The 26,040-nt window shown below is 37.2% G+C and overlaps 1 protein-coding gene across 1 annotated transcript in view; it reads left to right on the top strand.

Annotated features, from left to right (window-relative positions):
- The first annotated feature begins 16,874 nt into the window (after nucleotides 1–16,874).
- Nucleotides 16,875–26,040, top strand: part of IMPG1 (interphotoreceptor matrix proteoglycan 1) — a 126,208-nt gene continuing 117,042 nt past the window's right edge. Inside the window, exon 1 of the mRNA XM_002923921.4 lies at nucleotides 16,875–16,941. Coding sequence (XP_002923967.2) covers nucleotides 16,875–16,941 — 67 coding nt within the window. The remainder of the gene's footprint in view (nucleotides 16,942–26,040) is intronic.

Here is a 26,040-nt window from a genome sequence, read left to right as displayed (position 1 = left end):
AAGAAAATCCAGGCTGGGTCTTGGCTTCTTCTTGGCCTGCATTAGGCCTGTCCAAGCCAGGCTGGCCATGTGAGTAGTCTCGGGTCTCTTCCTGCCTTGTGTGTGGAACGGGTGAGCAGGCTCAGCCCGCCAGGCAGTTTCCTTTCTGCTCTGTCCCCAGCAAGCCTTTCTCTGCTTGGTCCTGTTATTGGTCCTCTTCCCAGGATGCCAGATACAATGCTGGGCCAGCGCACCCTCTGTCCCCACCCCAGATAGACTGTGTGCCTTTTTATTCACCTTTTATCTTGTTTTTAGACTGTATATATATTTGATTACTTTCTGATTGAAATAGAAGCTGCACAGACTGTGAAAAAAATTAAAATGCATACAGATTGACATCTTTAAAATTTAAAAAAATTAATTTTATAGTGTCCTGCTTATAATTATTTCTCCCAAGAAGGGACTAGTTCAGTTTATTCTGCATTACTACCTTTATTACCAAGGACTTGCAGGCAAGGAGAGAGATAAAAGAGCTCTGTGCTAAGAGTCTTTGGAGAAAGGTTGGCCCACTTTGTCTGCAGAAAGGAAGGGATCATTCAAGTCCTCTCACATCAGCATTCATCAGAAAGGTCTCTGAGAAAATAATGAAGGTGGATGAGGATGCAGGGCCTCTGTCCCTGGGTTGCTATCGTTCATATCATCATTAAAACTCTCATTCCGTGGCCCTATAATCACCTCCCTCCATTCCTGCCCTTATGAAGTCAGGTTTTGTCAGATTCCATCTGCTGTTCCTCCCGTCATTATGCCTGAGGTGAGGCAGCCCTTTTTATTTAATCCTCTGGTCTTTAGCCGACTGCCAGACTGCGATGATCTGGAGGCCAAATGCAGAAGATGGGAGCCCACCTTAGATAGCATTCCAATTGGTGTTACCCTTGTACTTTCTGTGTATTGTATCCCTCCTTTTCTAAGATACAGGTAATAATGTAGGGAAAATACTCTGAGCTATGCAATGTGAATCTTCTATTAACAAGAAAGACACTTACTCAAGACACTCAGAAGTACGACAGAGGACACTGGGTTTTTATCGTAGAATAATGGAATTTGTTCTTCCAAGATCAAGGATTTAACACTTAATAGCAGTGCCTACCTGCTCCTCCTAGCATTCATTTCTTCTGGAAGTGGTTCAGCCACTCCTGATTACTCACACATTTTGATGGTGATGGAAGTACCTCAAGAATACCCTTTGCCTGTCTGAACTTCGGAGACAAACCAACAATGTGAACAAGAAGAAACCTAGAATGCTAAGCAGACAGTTGTCAATCTACCAAAGAAAAGATTTCAGAGATGGAAACTTTCCAGATTCCTATGTCGCCACTTTACCCATTATGTCCAAATTAGTAGTTGGAATGTGAAGGAAAAGACGAATGCAAACAGTAGACTTTGGATGTGACCCTGCATTTTCATTGGCTTCTCTTTTTATTCAGTGTTTTTGTGATATTGTGATTTATAATAGGAAATAAATATTTGGTCTTGGTCCCCAGTTTCCTACACAGAACTCCTTTTTTTTTTTTTAAGATTTTATGTATTTATCTGACAGAGACACAGCCAGAAAGAGAGGGAAGTGGGAGAGGAAGAAGCAGGCTCCCAGCGGAGGAGCTCGATGCAGGGCTCAATGCAGGGCTCGATGCAGGGCTCGATCCCAGGACTCCAGGATCCCAGGACTCCAGGATCACACCCTGAGCTGAAGGCAGACGCTTAACTACTGAGCCACCCAGGCGCCCTCCTACACAGAACCCCTAAAACCCTTTGGAATCTCATAAGTGGCAGAGCTACAGTGGTGTTTTTGTTATGTTAATGGGTCACTCCTAAGGTTGGGGGCTGGTTGCCAGGGGAAGCAACCTTGTGCTTAGAAGGTCAGAACTTGCAGTCTTAGCAGCCTTGACCTCCAAAGAGGGGAAATGGGCTAGAGATTAAGTTCGATCACTAGTGACCAATGATTTAATCAGTTGTGCTTATGTAATAAAGCCTCCATTTTGTTGTACAAACCCAAAAAAAACAAAACAAGGTTTGGAGAGCTTCCAGGTTGGTGAACACGTGGAGATCTGGAGAGAGTGGCTTACTTGGTGTGGGCATGGAATTCCACGCCCTTTCTCCATACTTTGCCCTATGCATCTCTTGCATCTGTCTGTTCCTGAGTTATATTCTTTCATAATAAACAGGTAATCTAGCAAATAAAATGTTTCTGTGAGCTCTGTGAGCTACTCTAACATCTTTAGGTTTTTGGAAATTTCAGTCTATAGCCAATCAGTCAGAAGCGCAGGTGACAACCTAGACTTGCAGTTGACTTGTGAATTGAGGAGGGGGTGGGTGGTCTTGTAGGACTGAGCCCTTAACCTGTGGGACCTGAGGCTATATCCAGGCAGATAGTGTCAGAATTGAATTGAATTGCAGTGCACTGAGAAGCTGGTGTCCGAGAATTGCTTGTTTGTATGGAAGAGACACCCCTCCCAACACACACACACGCACACGCACACACACACACACACACTGAAACTGCTGACCAGGACGAACTAGCTGTTAATTTGTCTAAAGAGTAACAGTTACTTTCTTAGCATCTGTTCTTCCTGTAAAAGGAACATAATGATGATGAGGTTGTGGAATGTAGGTGAGGTTCGGTGGGGTGGAGTCTGGAGCCGACAACCAAGAAGAATTCTTGAGGAGTCTTTGGTGCAAAATGGTGGTTTATTAAAGCACGAGGACAGGACCCGTGGGCAGAAAGAGCTGCTGCCCCGGGTTGTGAGAGGTGGCTGATTATATACCATGGGGTTGGGGGAGGTGAGGAAAAAGGGAGGCTGAGAAAGTACTTTCATATGTCAAAGAAGAGTCACAGGACACTGGAGGCCCCGCCATCATCAAGCCAAGGCTGCCCACACTATCACTGTGTCCTTATCAATGAGCTGCAGGTACCTTCATATGTCAAAGAAGACTCGCAGGATATTGGAGCCTCCGCTATTGTCAAGCCAAGGCTGTTTACACTATCACTGTGTCCTTATCAATGAGCTGCAGGTCCTTTCCATAGTTTTAGGGCAGATGGGAGTGCTGAGGAATGTTGCATACATGGGGGGGGGTGGGGTGCAGGGTGTCAGCTTCTGCTTTATCTTCAGCTTGCCTTCCTTTCCCTCATCAATGAGGAGCAATAAAGAAAACATAGGCTTTGGAATTAGAAAGATCTAGGTTGAAAACCCTGCTTCACCTTTACTCGTGGCATAGCTGGGAAATACACTTACCAACTCTGAGTTGGTAACTCAATTTCCTCATCTGTAAAGCAGAAATAAAAATAGTACTTCCTGGAGATGATGGGAATATGCCATCTATGCATATAAAGTACCTAATTGAGAGTTTGGAATTTAGTAGGAATGCAAATATATAGAGAGATAGATTAACAAGTGGAATCATTTCTTTATGATATTAAGTAATTCATTTTGGTAACCCTTTCTCATTTCTACTGATTTCAGATGAAGGAATACATCTGCAAAAGCAGTATTGCCCTTTCAACCCTACCTTGTACATTTTAAATGCACCACTGAAATTCTGCTATAAAAGAAAGGAGAATGCTTACCTCTTTAAGAATATATAATTATTGTTGACAGTCAACCAGCTTGAAGAAGCACTTCTGGATTGATTAACAATGACCCATAACTAAATACAACAGTACTTAAGAAAAAGACCTGATGGTCCCAGAAAGAATTGTTTCAGGAATAATGAGTGTTTATCATTTTTATTTGCTTCCTAAGTGACAGTTATCAACATTAGTTATCCAGATTTTTAATTAAAAATGGAAAAACTTAATAAGGTACTTCCATCAAGAGAAACCTTAAAATATGTGTCATGATAATATAAATTCAGCATTTCTATAATCATATGTATGATATAGAATGTTTTTAAGAACATGAAGTGGCCTATACCACATTTTCCTTTAAGTAACATGTCTTATTAAGGAGGGTATTGAGTGGAGATAGTTTTCATAACTTAAAATTGTTGCTTTCTGTCTCAGAGAAAGAACACTGATGTTTCACAACAGGGTTAGAAACATACATATAACACAGGGATATACAGCAAACAGAAAGAAAGAATTTTGTTAGCACCTACCAGCTTTCCAGCCCATAGGAATATATATTAAGAATATTTATATGTATATTTATATATAAGTATGTATCTATTCTAAGTCCTAATATAATTTTTCCTAGGTGTGGTTATTTAAAAGTCATCTTTTGCCTACTTCATTTCTCATTTTCAGATACACTGTTCTAAATAAGACTCTATACCAATCTGATGATTCCAGTTTTCTTTAGCTATCACCAAAATAGTCTGTAGTTAAAGAAACCTGAAAACCCATTACCCTATGCTACTTCCAGATACCTCCAGAAAATAATATTAAAGGATTTTTTAAAGTCTGAAGCCACAACAGTCAACAGGAAGAGAAAGGACACAATAGTAATAAAATTTTAGAATTTCTGCAGCAGATAAAGCCATTAGGTCTTTTGAACCAATCTTCCTGCTGAGGAAATGTAGAAAAGCTGGATAAAGTATAAAATCATCTAATCGAAGGGAATAGAGAGCTAACAAAATAATGTAGCATTACCCGAATGGAGATTTACAAGAGGTCAGCATCAAGACAGGTGAGCCTAACTTTGGGGGCCACTTTTGCCTCCCAGAACATTTGCTGATCTGTAAGAAAGGCAGAGCTAGAAGTGTTTTTGAAAAATCTCTTCATAGGAAAGGAAAAAAGTTGGAGTCTAGGAGATAGTAAAGCCCTGGTAACCCAAAGGGCTGCATCCTAGGAACAAAGATGAACACAAAGGGAACCATGCCTTTGACAAAGGCATTCCCAGAGATGATTCCCAACTCTGAATCATCTGTGTAGTTTAGAAAATCTCCAACCCAGAAATTTTATTGAACTGACCTTGGATTGCTAGTTATCCCCAGTGGATGGAAGAAGCAAGGAAAAAAACCCTACCTAGAAGGAGATAGACTTTGAACTCTTCATATAAACTTATTTTTTTGTATTTTTCATAAACTTTTTATTTTGGAATAGATTTGGACTTACAGAAAAATTGTGAATATAGTAGAGAATTCCCATATACCCCACACAGAATTTCCCATAGTATTAACATTTTCCATTATTATGTTGTATTTGATGAACCAATATTGATATATCATCATCAACTGAAGCTCATACTTTATTTAGATTTTCTTAGTTTTTTTTTCTTTTAATCTAACACCCTTTTTCTGTTCCAAGATACGATCCAGGACACCACATTACATTTAGTCATCATGTCTCTCTCCATAGGCTCCTCTTGGCAGTGATAGTTTCTCAGACTTTCCTTGTTTATGATGACCTTGATAGTTTGGAAGCATATCAATCAGGTATTTTCTAGAATGTCCCTCAATTGAGATTTGTCTTATGGTTTTCTCATGATTAGACTGGGTTATGGAATGTTTTGGAGGAAGACCAGAGAGGTAAAGTGCCATTTTCATCATAACGTATGAAGGAAGCATACTATCAACATGACTTCACTGTTGATATTGACCTTGATCAAAGTTACTTTTGTCAGGATTCTCAAGTGTAAAGTTAATCTTTTCCCCCTTTCTACATTGTACTCTTTAAAAGGAAGTCACTGGACACAGGTCATACTTTAAAAATGGGAGATATGGTCTACCTCCTTGAGGGCATAAATTGTCTACATAAATTATTAGTTCTTCTGCATGGGACATTTGTTTATTCTCTCCCATTTGTTTATTTTTTCAGTAATGTATTTGTATCAGTATAGACTCATGGATATTTATTTTACATTTTCTGTTATAATCCAATACTACTTCATTTTATTCCTAAAATTGCTCCAAATTTGACCATTGGGAGCCCTTTCAGTTGACTCCTGTGCCCCTTTAATATGCCACCATCGTTGTGGAGTTGTGGTCTTACGGGGTTTTGTGGGGGTTTTTTGGTTTGGTTTGAGCACTTCCTTACTTTCTGTCACTACAAGACATTCTGGATTCATCTTGTATATGTCCTGCCCCAGTTTTACAATAAGCCATTTTTCTAAGGAGTCCTGGTTTATCTTACTGAAGAATGGCATTATCAATCAAGATCAGGGTGTTAAGTGTGCTCATTGCTATGGGAGTGTCATTGCTTTTAGGCCCTCACAGCTGATGGAGAAAGGAAATATGTACATACTAACCAGAATGTATATACTTATACATAAATATGTGTGTGTGTGTGTGTGTTAAACAGGATTTATCTCCTGTTTATGTCTCCAACTCTACTCCTTTACCATATGAGTTACTCTTGCCTCTTCTTCCCCTTACTTGTCCGTAACCTTCCACTCCAGTAGCAAGAAAACTGACTCACACCATCCACCATCTGTTTACTTAACTCCTCAATGTTATAGTTGTTTCAGAATTGTTAACTCATATGCCTGGTGAAGGCAATTTTTTTCAACTAAAGTACACTACTTCTATACAGTTCCTTTTGTCTTTAGTCTTACAGCCTCCACTCATTTCTGAAATTATTTCGTTCAGCTTTTTGCCCCACTCCCTTCAGTGACATTGTTTCATACATTTTAATGCAGTTAGGTTCTTTTGTCACAGCGTGCACTGTCACATAGCGTAGTTAGAGGCTACCTAAAGGATTTCTTAAATTTTTATGCCTTAAGATTCACTCTTCTGCTGTAAAGTTTGATGGGTTTTGAAAAATATGTAGTGGTATGCATTATAGTATTATACAAAATAGTATCATTGGACCTAACCCCCTATTTTCACCTATTCAAAGCACATATGCTCTCCAAAACTCCTGCAACCACTAATCTATTTCAACCGGTTTATCTTTTGGGGAGTTTCATATAAATGGAATGATACAGTATGTAGCCTTTTCAGACTGGCTTCTTTTACCTAGCAATAGGAATTCAAAATTCATCTATGTGTCTGGATGGTTTGATAGCTCATACCCTTTTATTGCTAATAGAATTCCATTGTATGGATGCACACAGTTAGTTTATCAATTCACCTACTAAAGAACATCTTGGTTTCTCTAGGTTTTCAAAATTACTAAAAGAGCTGCTATAAATATTCAAATGCAGGCTTTTATGTGGAACATACATTTTCAAATCAATTAGGTAAATATGTAGGGGTTTGATTGCTGGATTGTATAGTAAGAATATGTTTAGCTTTGTAAAAAGCTGCCAAACCATCTTCCAAAGTGCCCATACCAGTGTGCACTGCCACCAGTGATGAATGAGTGTTCCTGTTGCTCTGCATCCTTACCAACAATCCGTAGTGTCAGGATTTGGTTTTTGTTTTTTAGTCATTCTAATGGGTATATAGTAGTACCACATTGATGTTTCAATTTGCATTTTCCTAATGACAAATGATGTTGAACATCTTTTCATATGCTTATTTGCCATCTGTATCTCTTCTTTGGTTAAGTGTTGTTCAGATTTCTGGCTCATTTTTAATTGAGTTGTTAGGTTTCCTTATTGTTGAGCTTCAAGTTTTCTTTATATATTTAGAATACAAGTCCTTTATTGTCAATGTATTGTGCCAATATTTTCTCCCAGTTTGTGGCTTATCTATTAATTTTGTTTACAGTGTCTTTACCAGAACAGAAGTTTTTCATTTTAATAAAATCCAGTGTATCATTTTTTTTCTCTCATGGATCATGCTCTTGTGTTGTACCTAAAATCTCATTATCAAGATGAAGGTCAGGGGTGCCTGGGTAGCTCAGGTGGTTAAGCATCCCACTTTTGATTTTGGCTCAGGCCATGACCTCAGCGTTGTGAGATCAAGCCACGAGACGGGCTCTACCCTGAGCCTAGAGCCTGCTTAAGATTCTCTCTCTCCTTCTCCTTCTGCCCCTCCCTTCCACTCATACACTCTCTTTCTCTTGAAAGGAAGAAAGGAAGAAAGAAAGAAAGAAAGAAAGAAAGAAAGAAAGAAAGAAAGAAAAGAAAAGAAAAGAAAAGAAAAGAAAAGAAAAGAAAAGAAAAAAGACTAAGGTCATGTAGATTTGCCCCTGTATTTTCTTCTAGAAGATTGATATGCATTTTACATTAATGTGTAAGATGCATTTTTAATTGATTTCTGGGTAGGGTACAATGTCTGTGTCTAGCTCCATTTTTGGTTTGTTTGTATGGTTTGGTTTGTTTTTTTGCTTATGGCACCATTTGTTGAAAAGACAATCCTTTCTCCACCAAATTGCCTTTGCATCTTCCTCAAAAATCAATTGATTGTATTTGTGTGGGCCTACTCCTTTATTGTTTTCCATTGATTTTTGTGTATATTTTTCACCAATATCCAACTGTCTTTCTTACCGTAGCACAACCCTTAAAATATGTGTGTGACATTCAGGAGGAAAAAAATAACCACTTAGACAAGGAGATAATACAACATGAATAAGAAAACAGAAAAAACAAGACAATGAAAAAACAAGACAAAGAGCTGCAGAATTTGGAATTATCAGACTGTTCTTACATATTCAGTGAGATAAAAGACAGTATTAAAAATTTTAGCACAGAAGTATAAACTGTTTTAAAAAGAGAGGTGAAGCAGACTTGAAAAAAGAAAACAGAAATCTCAGAACTGAAAAAAGTAGAATAACTGAAATTAAGAACAATAAATTAGATCCAGATGATGGGAAAATAGTGAAATAAAAGATAAGTTAATATGAAACAAAAGCGATGGAAAAGTTTGGGAAAACATGAGTATATGTGATACACAGAATAGAATGAGATGACTTAAAGCTTAGAAACTGGAATCACAGAATAAAAGGGAAAGAGAATAGGGCGATGCAATATTTGAAGAAATAAAGGCAAGACTTTTCCAAAACAAAGTCATAGATTCAATCCACAGATTCAAGAGTTAAATCCAGGGAGACATAAATAACATAACAACCACAGACTGACACATCATCATGAAACTACAGAAAATAAAGACAAAATGAAATGCTTTACAAAGCAGCCAGAGAATAAATGTTGGATTATTTTCAAATGAATAACAATTAGACTGATAACTTGATTTCAATGGAAACAGTGGAAACCAGAACACACTGGAATGTTATCTTCAAAGTGCTGAAAGGAAACCAACTAACAACTTAAAATTCTATAGGTAGGAAAAATATCTTTCAATAATGAAGGTAAAATAAAGCCATTTTAGCAAACAAAAATTGAGATAAATCACTAGCAGCATAATTACAATAAAAGAAACATTCAGATGAGTTTTGTGAGCAAAATGGAAAATTTTTTTGAGATGGAGGAAGGAGTTATAAGAATGAAAATAATAAATACTTTGTAAATCCAAAAGAATACTAACTTTAGAAACAATAGTGATAATGTAGGGGGAAACTCTTCCAAAAATAGAAGAGGGAACACTCCCAAACTCAATTTATGAGCCAGCATTATCCTGATACCAAAGACAGAAAAAGACACTATGAGATAAGAAAACTAAAGGCCAATATCTCAATTAATATAGATGCAAAAGTTCTCAATAAAATACTAGCAAATCAAATTCAGCAGCACATTAAGAGGATCATTCACCATGATCAAGTGAGATTTATCCCTGAGATACAGGGACGGCTCAACATAAGCAAATTAATAAATGTGAAATATCACATTAATAGAATTTAAGAAGAAAATCATGATTGCACCAATAGACACAGAAAAAACATTTGATAAAATTCAACATTTGTTGACGATAAAAACTCTTAAATTAGGTATAGAAGGAATGTACCTCAACATAACAAAGGCCATATACGACTAGTACACAACTAACATCATACTCAATGGTGAAATATTTTAAGTTTCTCCTTTAAAGTCAAGAATAAGACAAGGGTGCCCACTCTCCCCACTCTTATTCAAAGTCCTAGCTAGAGTAATCAAGCAAAAAAGGAAACAAATAAAAGACATCAGATATGGAAAGGAAGAACTAAAATTGTCTCTTATTAGCAGATGACATGAATTAATATATATAAAAATCTTGAAAACTCCACCAAAAAATTGTTAGATCTACACAACAAATTCAGTGAAGTTGCAAGATACAAAATTAACATACAAAAAGTGGTAAAATTTCTATACACTAGCAACTAATTATCCGAAAAAGAAATGTTTTAAAATGATCTTATTTACAATAATATCAAAAACAATAAAATAATTAGGCAAAATTTAACCAAGGAGTTGGAAGATCTCTACACTGAAAACTACAAAATGTTGAGGAAAGAAATCAAAGATGACACAAATAAATGAAAAAGTATCCCATATTCATGGATTGGAAGAATTAATATTGTTAAAATGTCCATACTACCCAAAGCCATCTATAGAATCAGCGCAATTACTATCAAGATTCCAACAGTAGTTGCTACAGAAGTAGAAGAAACAATCCTAAAATTTATATGAAACTACAAAAGACCCCAAAGAGCCAAAGCAATCTTAAGAAAGAAGAACAAAGAGGGAAGCATCATACTTCCTGATTTTAAGCTACATTATAAAGCTTTAGTGATCAAAACTATGATACTGGCATAAAAACAGACATATAGATCAATAGAACAGAATTGAGAGCCCATAAGTAAACCCATACATTCACAATCAACTATATTCAACAAGGAAATAAGAATACTTAATAGAGAAAAGACAGTCTCTTCAATAAATGGTGCTGGGAAAATTGGATATTCACATGCAAAAGAATGAAACCAGATCTTTATCTTACACCACTTACAAAAGTTAACCTGAAATAGATTGAAGACTTACAGGTAAAACATGAAATTATAAAACTACAAAAGAAAGCAGGGAAAAAAGCTCCTTGACATGAGTATTGGCACTGATTTTTAGATATGACTCCTAAAACACAAGAAACAAACTAAAAGATTAAAAAGTGGGATTATATCAAACTAAAATGCTTTTGCACAGCAAAGGAAATGATCAACAAAAACGAAATTCAGCCTATGGAATCGGAGAAAATATTTGTAAATCTCATATCTAATACGAGATTAATATGCAAAATATATAAAGAACTCATACAACTCAAGAGAAAAAAAAATCCAATTAAAAAATGGGCAAAAGACCTGAATAGATATTTTTCCAAAGAAGACATACAGATGCCAACAGGTACATGAAAATGTGCTCAATATTGCTTATCATGAAATCAAATCAAAATGCAAATCTGATCACCATGAGCTATCACTTCATGTCTGTTGGAATCACTACCATCAAAAAGACACGAAATAACAAATACTGGTGAGGAGATTGGGAAAAGGGAACCCTTGTGCACTCTTGGTGGGAGTGTAAATTAGAACAGCCATTATGGAAAACAGTATGGAGATTCCTCAAAACAATAAAAGTAGGACTACCATATGAACCAGCAATTCCACTTCTGGGCATATATCTGAAGGAAATGAAATTGATGAAGTTTTAGGATATAGGTGAGGTTCAGTCATGTGAGGTCTGGAGCTGATGACAAAGAAAGAATTCTTAAGACATCTCTGGTGCAAAAAGGTGACTTTATTAAAGCACGGAGACAGGACCAGAGGGCAGAGCTGCTCTGGGTTTGTGAGGTGTGGTTGATTATATACTTGGGAGCTGGAAAGGTGAGGACAAAGGGGGTGTCCAGAAGGACTGTCATATGCTAAAGAAGACTCTCAGGACAATGGAGACCTGGTTATTGTCAAGCCAAGGCTGTTTTTCCCTCTAATGAGGCACTAACAGGTAGGCAGTTGGGAATGTAACATTCCTCCTATCACACATCTTTGTCAATGGGCTTCAGGTTTAGAAGAAATTCAATTTTATTTACATTTCCTTCCGCCTCAGTTTCCCTCAATTTTATGGATAGAAGGGTGATGTTAGGGCTTCAGCAAACTGAGTTATGGGTCTTCTGGAAGTTAGGCTGTTGATAAGAAAGCTTTTTCCTTGTAAATCGCTAGGACATTTGTAAACTGAGGGAGACTCCTGTCCTGCAGGACTGTGATCTCTATCAGTTAACCATTTTTTCCCCTTTAGGGCAGCCAGGAGTGCCTGAGGAATGTCACATATATCACATGGGGGGGGGGTGTAGGGTGCCAGCTTCTCTTTGTCCTCAGCTAGACTTCTGCTCCCTCATCAAAATCACTATGTCAAGAGATATTTGCACCTCCATGATCACTGCCACGTTATTCACAATGAGATATCATGTGATTAGATATATACACACTATATATACACATACATAGAATATTATTCGACCATAAAACACAAGGAAATCCTGACATTTGTGACAACATGAATGGACCATGAGGGCATAAAGCTAAGTGAAGTAAGACAGAAAAAAACAAATACTGTGTAATCTCACTTATATGTGGAATCTAAAAAATGAAACTCATAGAAAAAGAGTAGAGATACACCAGTGGTGAAGACCGAAGGTGGTGAGAAATCGGCAAGGGTAAAAACTTCCAGTTACAAGATGAGTAAGTTCTAGGGGTATAACGTACAGCATGACGACAACAGTTAACAATACTGTAGTGTATACGTGAAAGTTACTAAGAAAGTATATCTTGAAATCTTTTTACCACACACACACACAGATACACACACAAAATGGTAGCTAGATGAAGTGGTGGATGTGTTAATTAACCTTATCGTGGTAATCACTTCTCACTATTATATCAAATCATCACATTGTATACCTTAAACTTACACAATGCTATATATCAACTGTCTCCATAAAGCTGGAAGTTAAAAAAATAAAATAAAATGAAGGCACCTGCGTGACTCAGCCAGTTAAGCATCTGCCTTTGGCTCAGCTCATAATCCTAGGGTCCTGGAATGGAGTCTTGCTTTAGGCCCCAGCTCAGGGGGGAAGTCTACTTCTCCCTCTACCCCGCCCCCCTGCTTGTTCTCTCTCTCTCCCCTATCTCTCTCAAGTAAATAAATAAATAAATGTGCTGTCTCTGTCACTCTCTCTCTCAAATAAATAAATAAATAAATAAAATGAATCCAAAATTTAAAACCCTATCACAAAGAAAATTCTAAGCTTTACTAGTGAAATCTAAGACTTATTACTAATATGACATAAAACTATTCATAAACTAGAAAAAGAACACACTTCAACTCCTTTTATGAGAATGATCTGCTAGTATATTATAAGACAGCAATATTGTAGGCAATTTTACTCATGAACATAGATGTTTAAGGGACTTAAAAAGTTAGCAAACTGAATCCAGCAATGTATACAGAACACTAACATTATAAACAACGTAGTCTTATTCTAGGAAAGTAGGGTTGGTTTAGCATTAGAAAAATCAATGTACTTTACCCCATTAAGGGATAAAGGGGAAAAATCTATGATAATTTCAAAAGACACACAAATCAAGTAATAATATTCAATAGCCATTCATTATTTACAGAAAAAAAAAACTCTTCAAAATCTAGGAAGAAGGAAATTTCCTTATTCCATAATAGGTTATCTAAATACTTGCCTGTTACAAACATCTTTCTTGATAAAATGGAGGTTTTCCTTTTGGAAACAGAAAAAAAGACATACCTACTATCACCATTTTATTCAACATTTAGAGGTCCTAACCAGTGCAGAAAAGCAAGGTAAAGGAAGAAAAATGTATAATAATGAATAAGAAAAGAAGAAAAAACTTATTATTCATAGATGACAATATTATATATAGGAAATTGCAAAGAATGAAAGGATAAATCATTATAATTAATAAATTTATTTCTCAAGATCACTGGACAGAGGATCAATATACAAAAATCAATCATGTTTTTATATCCTGGCAATAACCAATTAGAAAATAAAATTTAATACTTCTTACAATAAAGTAAGAATATCAAATACTTAGAGAAAAATAAATGAAATATATAAAGACAAAATTAAAGAAACCTAAGTAAATAAATAGACAAATTATGTTCATGAATTAGAAAATTCAATATGGTAAAGATGTCAGTTTCCCCAAATTGATATAATCCAATGTAATTTCTTTTTTTTTCAAGTTTTTATTTAAATTCCATTTAATGTACTGTGTAATATTAGTTTCAGTTGTGCAATATAGTGATTCAGCACTTCCATACAACACGTATTTACAAATCCTAGCAAACTTTTTGTGGAACTTGACAATATGACTCTGAAATGTATATAAAAATTCAAAACACCAAAGGTAAACAAGACAATTTTGAAAAGAAACAAATGGGAAAATTTGTTCTACAGATGTGAAGACATATAATAAAATGGTACAATAATTAAAACAGTGTGGCACAAGAAGAGACAAATGGAAAAGAGAACCCACAAACATATGTATTCTTGATTTATGACAAAGGTGGAACTTCAGAACAGTAGAGGAAATAATCTTTTCGATAAATAGTGATAAAATAGGCAAAACTAAACTACAGCGCCTGCAGATGTGTAGATAAATAGTAAAAGTATAAAAAAAAAAGCTAGTAAGTGATTACCATAGAAATCAGAATAATGATTATGTTTAATGGAGAAGAAAGGTTTGTGTTAGTGAATGGGGGACCATGGGTCCTTCTAAGGTGCTATTAATATTTTATATTTTTACCTAGATGTTCCTAGAGTGTTCACTTTATAATAATTTTATTAAGCTGAACATGTAGGTTTAAGCAACGTCCTAAAACATGGGTGGAGTGGTAACGGACCTAGGACAAATCTTACACTGGCAGTAGAGAAGTACTCTCTCCCTCTCTTGCACCCTGTCTCTATCTCTGTCTCTCTCTCTCAGATCTTCTCAGAGAGACAGACCTTCTAGAAAGATCCTATACAAAGAACCAAGAACAAAAAGATCAAATTTTAGTAGCACAAGAAGCTAGAAGACAATGGATTAATGTCTTTGATATTCTAAGGGAATGTTATTTCCAACCTACAATTCTATACTCAGTCGTCTTTAGTCCGTTTGGGCTGTTATAACAGAATACCAAAGACTGAGTAGCTTATAAACAATAGAAATCTATTTCTTAGTTATGGAGGTTGGGAAGCCCAAGATCAAGATGCAGGCATATTCAGTGTCTGATGAGAGCCTGCTTCCTGGCTCATAGTCTTATCTTGTCACTGTGCTTCACGTGGTGGAAGGAGCAAAGGAACTCTCTGGTGCCTCTTTTATAAGGAAGCTAATCCCATTCATGAGGGCTTCATCCACACGACCCGATCACCTCCCAAATGCCCCACCTCTAAATACCATCACACTGGGGGTTAATTTTCAACATAGGAATTTTAGGAGGGCACGGACGTTGCATCTATAGCACTGGCCAAACTATCAATCAAGTATGAGTATCGACGGAGGACCCTTTTAAACATATAAGATCTCAAATATTGTGAACTTTCAGCAATAAACTGGAGCGTATGCTCTGCTGAAATGAGATTAGGTTAAGAAAAAAGGCAACATAGAATCCAGAAAACTCAGAACCTAACACAAGAGAGGTAAAAGCCATCCCCAACCTGTCTGTGAAGGAGGATCCCCCAATGACTACAGTGAGCAATGGCAAGAAACAATACAGACTGGAGGGGGTTAGCGGGAGCAGGTCCTGGGGAAGACAGGCTCTTTGAAGTGTTTAACCATAAGAAGAGGAAATTTACACATCTGTGGTAACATTTGGGGATAATTTATCATTTTGTATGTAAAATCTTAAGGGGAAAAAATATGAGATAATTGCAAAAAGCATCATGGGGGTAGCAGTTAAAGTATAGGTCCTGGAACCAGACTCTGGGTTCAAACACTGGCTCTGACATATATACCTTAGCTTCCTCAGATATAAAACAGATCCTAATAATAGTATCCACCCCCATAACACTGTATTAAGAAATATATAAATAATCTATGGAAATGTCTAAGAGCAGTGTCCATCACAGCTTAAGAGCTCAATACGTGTAATTATAGTATCCTCCGTGGTTCAGCTATATGTAGCATGTATACAGTCACAGAAATATAAAATTGAATATTCAATAAACTGAAAATACAGTAATACTGAGGTGGACAGAAGGACGACTACGTGTTTATGGGGAGTAGGGAATGTGTGTGTAGAGAGGAAGATATGCTCAATATCTATTATTTGATAATGCCTAAAAGTGAAAATGAAAAAAATAGTAATAGAAGTGGTACAAATGAGAATACTAGAATTAGCTTAGAAACTTAAAAGTGGTTTCCTTTGAATGGAGGAATAGCACCATTACTTTTCACAAACTGTTTGACTTTTTAAACTCTGTCTGAAAAACAGATTTTAAAAAATTAAAATAAAACAAAACAAACCAAAAATGTCAGCTGTATGTAATGCCAGAAAGAAAGCTATGTACAAACCAGTGCATTTCTATGTGAGTGGAGACAGCTTTGCTGTCTCCAGAGACTAACATATAGTGAAAAACTACACACTTCCAAGGATAGCAATTAAACTCTTTCAATGGATGTTCCTTGAGCATGTCATTTTGGAAAACATTTGACCCTAACTGTCAGGCTTCTTCTGCATTTGGCAGAACTTCCCCTGGCTCTCTATGTCACTGTAACAGGTGAATAACTAAGAAGAAAGCATTTCTTCTGCCTGTGGACACTTGTTTATAATGGCATTCAGGGTCCTGGAGCTAGGCTGACAGATGCTCCTCCAGAAGGTTAATGAGATAAAGGTTCCTCCAGCTGGCCCTTAAGCAGAGATTACACCAGAGGGGAAGATAAGCAGATTATTCCAGAAACAGACACTGCTTCATGTTCTTCATAAATTAGCACCCTTACAAAGGTAAACCAAGAAGTTATTCTCACTCAGCTGGCATCAATATTTAATTATTTTTCATATTTCTGTCTTTTTTTTTTTAGATGAAATTTGGGACTGTTCTGTGATTGTTTCCAGAATTTCCAGTACACAAAAGCCAGAATGTATTTGGAAACTAGAAGGGCTATTTTTGTTTTTTGGATTTTTCTCCAAGTTCAAGGAAGCAAAGGTAAGTTATTTAAATATTTGTTCATTTTTAAAATTTGCTTATCTAAAACCTATTTGCAGAAGTGAACATTCAAAATGAACGAGGTCACCACTGTCTCAGAGGGATAGTATGTGGTAGGCCCTGAATTATATTGATTAATTGATTGAATGATTGTCAGAAATGGTTTTCACTTGATTGAATATTTATTTGCTACATAATTTTAACTGCAATTCATGTTAACAAAATAGGAGAGATGTATGTATCTTTTTTGCATTTATAAAACATTGAATACAAAATTCACATTATTAATATCAATAACAATAGTTAGATCCATGAAACCATTCCATTTATCTCTTAAAATTGACAAATAAAATCTAAATATTGAAGCTAATAGTTTTTGAAGCTAGTGTTTTAAGCTATTTATATCAGACAAAAAATGTATTTCTTACCTTCTCATAGTTAAATCATGAGTTGCTTTTCCTTAAAAAACAGCAAGTGGGCTTTGTCTTCAGAGTTCATGATGATGACAAACTCAGAAGTTGTATGCATAAAAGAATGAGGCAGTGAATGTTCTTATGGCATATCTTCAAATAAATTTAAAATTAAAGCAAGCAACTAAACAGGTATATTTAAGNTTTTGCATTACCCACCATCACTTATATGTTGAAAAACATAAAGGAATTTTTTTTTAAAGATTTTATTTATTTATTCGGCAGAGATAGAGACAGCCAGCGAGAGAGGGAACACAAGCAGGGGGAGTGGGAGAGGAAGAAGCAGGCTCATAGCGGAGGAGCCTGATGTGGGGCTCGATCCCATAACGCCGGGATCACGCCCTGAGCCGAAGGCAGACGCTTAACCGCTGTGCCACCCAGGCGCCCCCAGACAATTAACATTTTAATTAAATTATTGGTTTGACAAACGTCCAGAGTAAGTAAAACAGAGTTATTGTATTTGTGAGTCCCAAAATTAACTGATTCTGTCAGTTATTAACTTTTTAGTGGTTTCATTTAGAGGGGAAAAAAAACCTCTAGAAAAGATTATATAAAAATTCCTTTATGTTGGGGCACCTGGGTGGCACAGCAGTTAAGCGTCTGCCTTCGGCTCAGGGCGTGATCCCGGCGTTATGGGATCGAGCCCCACATCAGGCTCCTCCGCTATGAGCCTGCTTCTTCCTCTCCCACTCCCCCTGCTTGTGTTCCCTCTCTCGCTGGCTGTCTCTATCTCTGCCGAATAAATAAATAAAATCTTTAAAAAAAAATTCCTTTATGTTTTTCAACATATAAGTGATGGTGGGTAATGCAAAAAAGTTTACTTACATTTCCTTTCAATTGTCAATCTTATATAAATGTTCACATTTATAAAAACATTTTAATTGGAAGCGAATTATGGGATTCCCGTGTATTTTGAACTTAATCTGCTGGAACAAACATTCTATTTCACATGCTTGACTAGGCAAACCAGCTTTCAGTTTGTTGTTGTTGTTTAAATAATTGTGTTAACTTATTTCACTATTTTTGCTATTTTCATACATTATATATCAACCGTTAAAATTACAAATAGCATAATCACTTACAGAAAGTTAAATAAGCTCACCAAAAACTCTAATTTGCTACATGCCAATTTCTACGAAACAAAGTATGATTAACTGCGTTATAAAACATCCTAATATTTTACTCGTCGGGGACTTTTTATTCTGTAAGAACCTCAGATCTTCAAACTTCTGTTAATCTCCAATTACTGAGGTCTACATTAATTAGAATGTATGTACCTCAGTCAGGCTGGTTTCCCGTTTGTGCCTAATTAACCATCACGAGTGTATTTACATAAAAAATGGTTTGGGGAGTGAGAAGAGTTCAATGTAGTTCAACTAGTTGTTAAGCATAACAACTGAGTGTTCAAATTCAAGAGTTTCTTTTTAAAAAATTATAGGTTATTTTCAAAATCAAAAAAGGTAAAAAAAAACTGCACTTCCATCCAAAGACAAACTATGCTAGCACCTTCATATGTTTCCTGGGTCTTTTTTCTATGTACGCTTATTTAATTTTTACATGATTGCAGTTCTACGGCACAATTTTGTATCAGGCTTTTTGCACTTCTGTTACATTAGATGAGTGTTCTACTCTGTGATCTAGTTTTGACAAGTATCAATTTTTGACTGCATAATGTTCCCTTCTGTTGTTATGCCATGATTTGCTTTACATAATACTCAACAAAGGAGAAGTAGTTGTTCCTAATTATATTGTTATTATGAATAACATTGCAATAAACATCCCTATGTGTAGCCTCCCTTAGTATTCTTAGCATAAGTTCACTAAAGTAAAATTATTGGGTCAAAGCAGCATAAACAGTATTATAGCATTTGATCCATATTTGCCAAATTGCTTCTCAAAAGTTTTCCTATGCCTTAAGGTGATTTTTCCCAGTTCAATTCCACAGTGTTTACCAGGAACCCATTACTGTGATAGACACATATTAAGAGACTCAAAGACATGCCAATACTTTAAAAGTTTTCCTTTAAGCTTTCCAATTCTGAATGTAGTTTCTCCATTGATACATATAAGTGAAACGGTTTTGGTCTCAAAACATTTATTAAATAAAACTTTTTACACAACAGGAGAGTTCGATAATTTCGAAGAACAATCACTTCATTAAGATACCGAGGCTCCTCTCATAGTCATAGCGGGGATGCCAGTTGCATCTGATGTGCACAGCACTGCTTTATGCTTTTACCTTTTCATTTCACATACATAATTTCATCCAATTGCTTATGACATTCCAATGTGTGGGGAAAGACAAGAGAGAAAATCTACTCTTGGCAAGTCCTAAAATGAAAATAACGTATATCAGAGTGTGTGCCTTTTGCATTACATGTTGGTTATATACTAAATGAAACCTTTAACTAAGCTAAGGTCACCAAGGTTATATACCAAATGAAACCTTTAACTAAGTTAAAAATCACCAAGGTATGGTAATTATTTTTGTAGCTGTTAAATGTCAGAAAATTTGCTTTGAAGACACTCTACTTCTTGCTAAGCCTTTACTACTAGGATATGTTCTCATTTCATAAAATTACTGAGGAAGGTATTTTCCCTCACTGTGGCTCCATTAACAGAAAACATGGATTCATTTTTAGACCTGAGATAGCTGCCCAATGACAGTCATATTACCTTTGCAGCTCCTGTACCTTGTTCATCTCTGCTATAGTCTCAGGACAGTGTAATTCAAAAGGCTCAAGGCAGACTTTCTATTCAATTATATCTGAGAAGATGGCCTTATAATCGAAGCTGTGTCAATTGAAGACACTTTGTGTTCAACTGAGCAAACTCTGGCAGCACACCTAAAACCATTTGTTAGATTAAATACTTACTTTAAAAATAAAAAGCAATTTCTGCCTTGTGGCCCCTCTATACCTGTATCAATGATCTCATTAAGGGACTACTGTATGTGTGAACTAATTAATTAGGCAGTGCCGACCTGACCTACTGCTCTCTCGGCCATTTCTATCAATCATAAGTGGGCAGCCACCTTAAATAACCATTGTATTTGCATGCTAATCATCTCTGGAAATTCAGATCCTGTATACCTTTGTTACCACAGTCATGTTCACAGCAGATTTTATGCTGTTTTAAAATAATTCATCTAAAGTAACAAAGGTTTTGTGTGTTTTTTTTTCACAATGCTCTCTAGGTTTATATTATAATTCAGCATATATTTGGTAAGGACCACAGTAAAAGTTCTGACACCATTGCTATATTGTGAAGTATCAGACTCCAGGGTGACTGAGGTCTCCATCCACACTGCTTCTTGCTTCAGGGTGTCGAAGACACTTCTGCAGTTGTGGGATGGGAATCGGTTGTTCCAATCTTTGGAATACCACAAAGCAGCTTGTTGAAAGGAAGGAAAGTCTCTGACCACAATATGAGTCTGTTTTTAACAACCACTGGGTCTGAGCTCACTGTCTGAGAGTCAAAGAGTGTCACTGAGATTTCAGCCTCAAAAATCAAGAGCACCAAGTCTGATGGAACCATTTTAATAAGGAAGAAAGGTGCTCTGGACCAAGGCAACCTGCATGCCCAAGCTTATCCTACGATGAGTTGATATGGTTGACTGGCATAGCCATGGTAATGAGAATTCACACATGGAAATACCACAGTCAAGTGTGAACTACAGCATGCATCGCTACAAGTATTTACTGAGAGTGTACTCGGCCACAGTGAATGTGGGAAGAATATGAAGGAGCTACAGAACTGTGATAAATTCTTCAAAGCCTATGGTTATATTCAGCAGATAAATATTCTCCCATTGACATTCAGTCATTCTTGAGGAAACAATGCCTTTTCTTTTAAAGATTTTATTTATTTGAGAGAGAGTGAGCAAGAGATAGAGCGGGGGAGGAGCGGAGGAGGAGCAGAGGGAGAAGCAGCCTACCTGTTGAACGGGGAGCCCAGATACCGGGTTCGGTCTCAGGACTCCGGGATCATGAAGGCAGCCGCTTAACCAACTGAGTCACCCAGGTGCCCCGGATAAAATGTCTTTCTGTGTGCCTTTGTGGAGTCATCTTAATTCATTCCAACATGGTTTTCTTCTTTCAGCCATCTTTAGTCCCCTCACTCACTGCAACCAGCATCTATTTTCATAATTGCTCCCCCAGGAGAAGGAGTAAAGGAAACTACACCAAAAGAAATTTTGTGGAGAAAATTCAGGACCTTGAAACTAATGAAAAGTTTCCACTTCAGAAATACTTTAACTTCATATAGAAATAACGTATGTAGGGCTAATTTGTCTGTCTTAAGATTCCTGCTTCATTTATGAAGAAACAAAAGTTACATTTGATTAAGCCCAACTGTGAAACCCAAGGGCACTATTACCAACCCATTGTAATCAGTTCAGACCTGATCAAAGTTCTTTGTAGGCAGCTATCACATTAACAATCCTTTAGCTTAAATATCTTATTTTTTTATAAAAGCTCAAGTACATTTTAATTGACCTTCTTAAGATTTCAGTGGTTGGTAGATAATCTGCTCATTTCTGTTCAGGAACCCAGGACTGAGAATACTATGTAAGGCTCCTAGAGTCATTTGGGATGAGAAGATTAGAACCAAAACTGGGATTTGAGCTGTATCCAGTCTTGTCTTACACCTGCTTAGTCTATTAATCAGTCCAATATAATACGATGAGTAGAATTAATATGGATTTTACTATTAATTCGAAAGCCAACTTTCCTCTGCTAACAACACCAGATGATTGCTGGTTCTGGGCCATTGCTGTTGCATGACTATCTTCATGACTGAATGCAGGAGCTATCATAGTCCATATCATTCAGCTCTACCCTAAAAATGAAGGCATAATTTTAGGAGTTATATTACTCATTAAGAGAAAAGTGTGACATTTTGAACTTGAACTCCTTAACAAAATAGTCATTTATTCATGGTAACCTTTTAAATGCCCACCATTAAAGTCTAAGTTTAGCAGTAGGTGGCTTATTTACGACTTTGTTACGTATTTAAAGGCAGAACTTGGCCTAATGGATGTGATTCGACACATTCAGAAAGTCTCTTCAGAAACCAAAGATACTTCCCCATCAAAACCCTGAAATTTAACCTCCAGGTTTGCAATATTTTTCAGACTCTAGAGATCGACAATTCTGAAATATCTCCCTCTAATAATTTCTCTTCCTTCCTTCTGTGGAATCTGAGTTTTAGTCTCATCAAAACTTTCCAGTCCCACGGCCTCTCCCAGTTCCTCCACTTCTAGGCCTCAGTGTCCTACACATTAATCCTAGGTGCTGGAGGCCTCTCCCAGGTCTTTCTCTACACTTGTCTTGATGGTACAGTATAAACCTTACTCCTTGACCTTCTGCCCCATTTGCTTGGTTAATCTCACTGTGGGTAAACTTAGCTTTCATTTTTTCCACTCTCATTTCTGAGCTGCCAGGTGTTATTAGAGAATCTAAAATAAACAAAGCGCTTACACGAAACAAATTCATGCAGCATAACCTTAGTTGGGCCCTCCAAGCTATTCCACAGTCCTACTCATCTCTGATTCCCTGACTTAATCCCCTAGTCCAGTTTCCAAACCTTCTCTCTCTCCTCAAGCCAGCAGCCTGCTTCACTCCCATTCACATAATGGCACAGTTAAGAGGAAGGCTTTAAGGCTTTCACAGGACTGCATTCAACACAGAACACAGTTGTACAGAACAGCTCTGTCACTAGTAATGTGACCTTGGCAAATTGATCAATCTCATACGTATCTCCAACTTATGGTTTCTTATCTATAAAATGGGAATAATAGTATCAGTGTCTTCTCCATATAGTATGATGAAGATAAGCGAAATAATGTTTATGAGGCTCTTTGTGAGCTATCTACTATGAAATTGCTCAATAAGTGCCAGACACTAAGAGGACTACGATGACTTCCGTTACTGGCACTACTCCCTCCTACATACTGAAAACATTGAAGTCATCTGATTTCAGTTGACATCCTTTTTCCACTTCAGACTTTCTCTCAATCTATATCCAAACTCTTTTCATTTTCTGTTGTTTCAGAGAGAATAAAAATATTTCGTATTTTTGCTAATGTTATTCTATCTACCAATGGCTTTGACTCCATTTACAACCAATTCGCCCACAACTTTTCTCAGCCAGTCTCCTTTTCCATTGATTTCATTTTCCTGGCCTAAAAAATTTAATGCAACATTTCTCAATTGGTAAAAACACGAATGCTGGGTCTCCAGCTTTGAAGATTCTGATTTTATTTGTCTGGGTGGGACCCAAGTTAGAATAATTGTTAAAGCTATCTAAGCAATCTATTTCAGCCAGGTTTGAGAAGCATGATTTATTGCCCTTAGGGAAAGATGTGATATACGGTTCATTATATTATGGGCCACCAGGGGTTTTGTTTTAATCTTCCTTTCTTTAGTAAATATTTTATAATAAATATATTTGTAGTTTGGAGGGAGTGGTCTCATTATTTAACAGAGTTGATAGAGTGGTTTGGGTAATCATTCCCTCCATTGTGGTGTTTCATTTTTTATAACCATTCTACAAAATTAGGGCATAGATAGGTTACAGGAATATGTATTTTTAAAAAGCTACACAGAGCATTCTAATGCATACTGTTAAAAATCAATTAAATGCTTCATGAGGCCAGGGACCTTGTCCATCTTGTTCTCAGTCATATCACCAGCACCCACCCCCTTTTTTGGCATAATCCACTCTGTTTCTGTCCATTTCAGGCGGTCATCTTCTATCTCTAAAGTTGGGAATTTGGGTATCATGTAAGAACCTCCTCTTTATATCTAAATGGTCACCGGATCCTATCAAATGGAATGCAGATAAATGTTTAGCAACAGTCTCTTCAAGGGGTAAAAATTCTTCATAGTGTTTGTCAGTATCCATACTGTAAACACTCCTGCTATGGCTGAATTCAGTCTACCAACATGACAACATCTAACATGAGTGTGCACAACCGGCTTTTAGGTGCCCAGAGCCCCTGTGAGCCTGCTGCACTCAGCACACCACAGCATTAACAATTTCAGCTCACGGTGCTTTCTTAATCCAGCTTCAGCCTTTTCACCCTCATTGCCTGGGACAATGGATAACTGTTTCCTCTCTCAGGTTCTGACCTTTGACTTCTCCATTTCCTAAACCCATGAGACCTAGTCAGTGGCAAATCCTCAGAACTTACCTTAGAACTGCCCTATTTCTCGAGCTTGCACTAGCTTTGTTATTCATTGCTTACCACATTCACTGCTTGGGGGAAACAGTAAAGAACAACTTCCAAAGCTCCATGCCTTCAGAATCAAGTCCAATAATTTCACTTGAGGGTCCTTGTGATCTGGCCTCCACCTTCCTTTCCAGCCACACTCGCAGAGACTGCTTGAGTTCTGCCATAGGCTAGATACATTGCTTCTGTAGATCTCCTTTCTTGGGAAATATACATCAAGAGTGTACAAAACATATCTGTGATATTTAGAGAGTATTAATAAAATGCTCATCTCCCAGATTAAATAGTAAACCATTGATGGTATCTTAGAAGTTCCCTGTCTGCTCTGCTAGGGTCTCTGCCCCTTTCTTTGCTCTGTGCCAAAGGCAGCCATGGTCATGAATTCTGTGTTAATCACATCATTGCCTGTCATTAGTGTTTCCAGTTATAGGTGTATTCTCTAAATAATATGTCCTGGTTTTGTTTGTGATTTTTATATAAATAATATCATGCTGTATGTGTTCTCTCCTAAGGCTTAGTTCTTTAGCTCAACATCATGTTTTTAAGATTCATCCACATTGTTGCATTTAGCAGCCCGAGACAAAAGCTTACCTGTTACTCTTCATTAGGGAGTGTTTTTTCCGGGTGGGAGCCTGGTGGTAAATGGAAAAGAACTGATAAGAGATCTCAAAAGTTTGCCTCAAAGAACATTAACTTCTCTGCAGTTTCCTGCACTCTAGATATGTGCACATCTACGGACTGTGGGTGGGTCCTGATGCTTCTCACACCTCAGCAGCCGCAGAAAACTCTGGGGCAGGAGGAAAAAGACACCATGGTTTCATGGTGAGACCAAGAGCTGTGAGCTGTGTCTCCTGTAGTGGGTCAGAGCTTATGAAGAGCTGAAGAGCTGGTCTGAGAGAGTGGTGAGGCTAAGAGGATCTAAGATGGTGCGGGAGAGGCATCTGAGACACACTGTTGTCTAGTATGGCTACACCACCTGTAGTCATTATTCTGTCGACGGACTTTGCTGTTATACTTTTGTATGTGCCCCTGGTGCACACAGCAGGCAGCAGTCTCTCCAGAGTCGAGGACTCCCGTTCCCTCTCTCTCCTTTTTTTTCAAGATTTTACTGATTTATTTGACAGAGAGCGAGCACAAGCAGGGGGAGCAGCAGGCAGAGGGAGAGGGAGAAGCAGGCTCCCTCCTGAGTAGGGAGCCCGAAGCCAGAGACTCAATCCCAGGACCCTGGGATCATGACCTGAGCTGAAGGCAGATGCTTAACCTACTGAGCCACCCAGGCGCCCCTCTCTGTCTTTCTTCTAAGTAGAAGAGATATTGCTGTGTTGGGAGGTACGTGCGCGTGCTTTCAATTTTGCCAGGTGACAGCAAACTGTTTTCCTAAGCGCTTGTGCCATT

Source organism: Ailuropoda melanoleuca, chromosome 19 (genome assembly GCF_002007445.2).
Source record: "Ailuropoda melanoleuca isolate Jingjing chromosome 19, ASM200744v2, whole genome shotgun sequence".
Classification (NCBI taxonomy): Eukaryota; Metazoa; Chordata; class Mammalia; order Carnivora; family Ursidae; genus Ailuropoda; species Ailuropoda melanoleuca.
The sequence above is the reverse complement of the archived record's forward strand: the minus strand, read 5'-3'. Positions and strand labels throughout refer to the sequence as shown.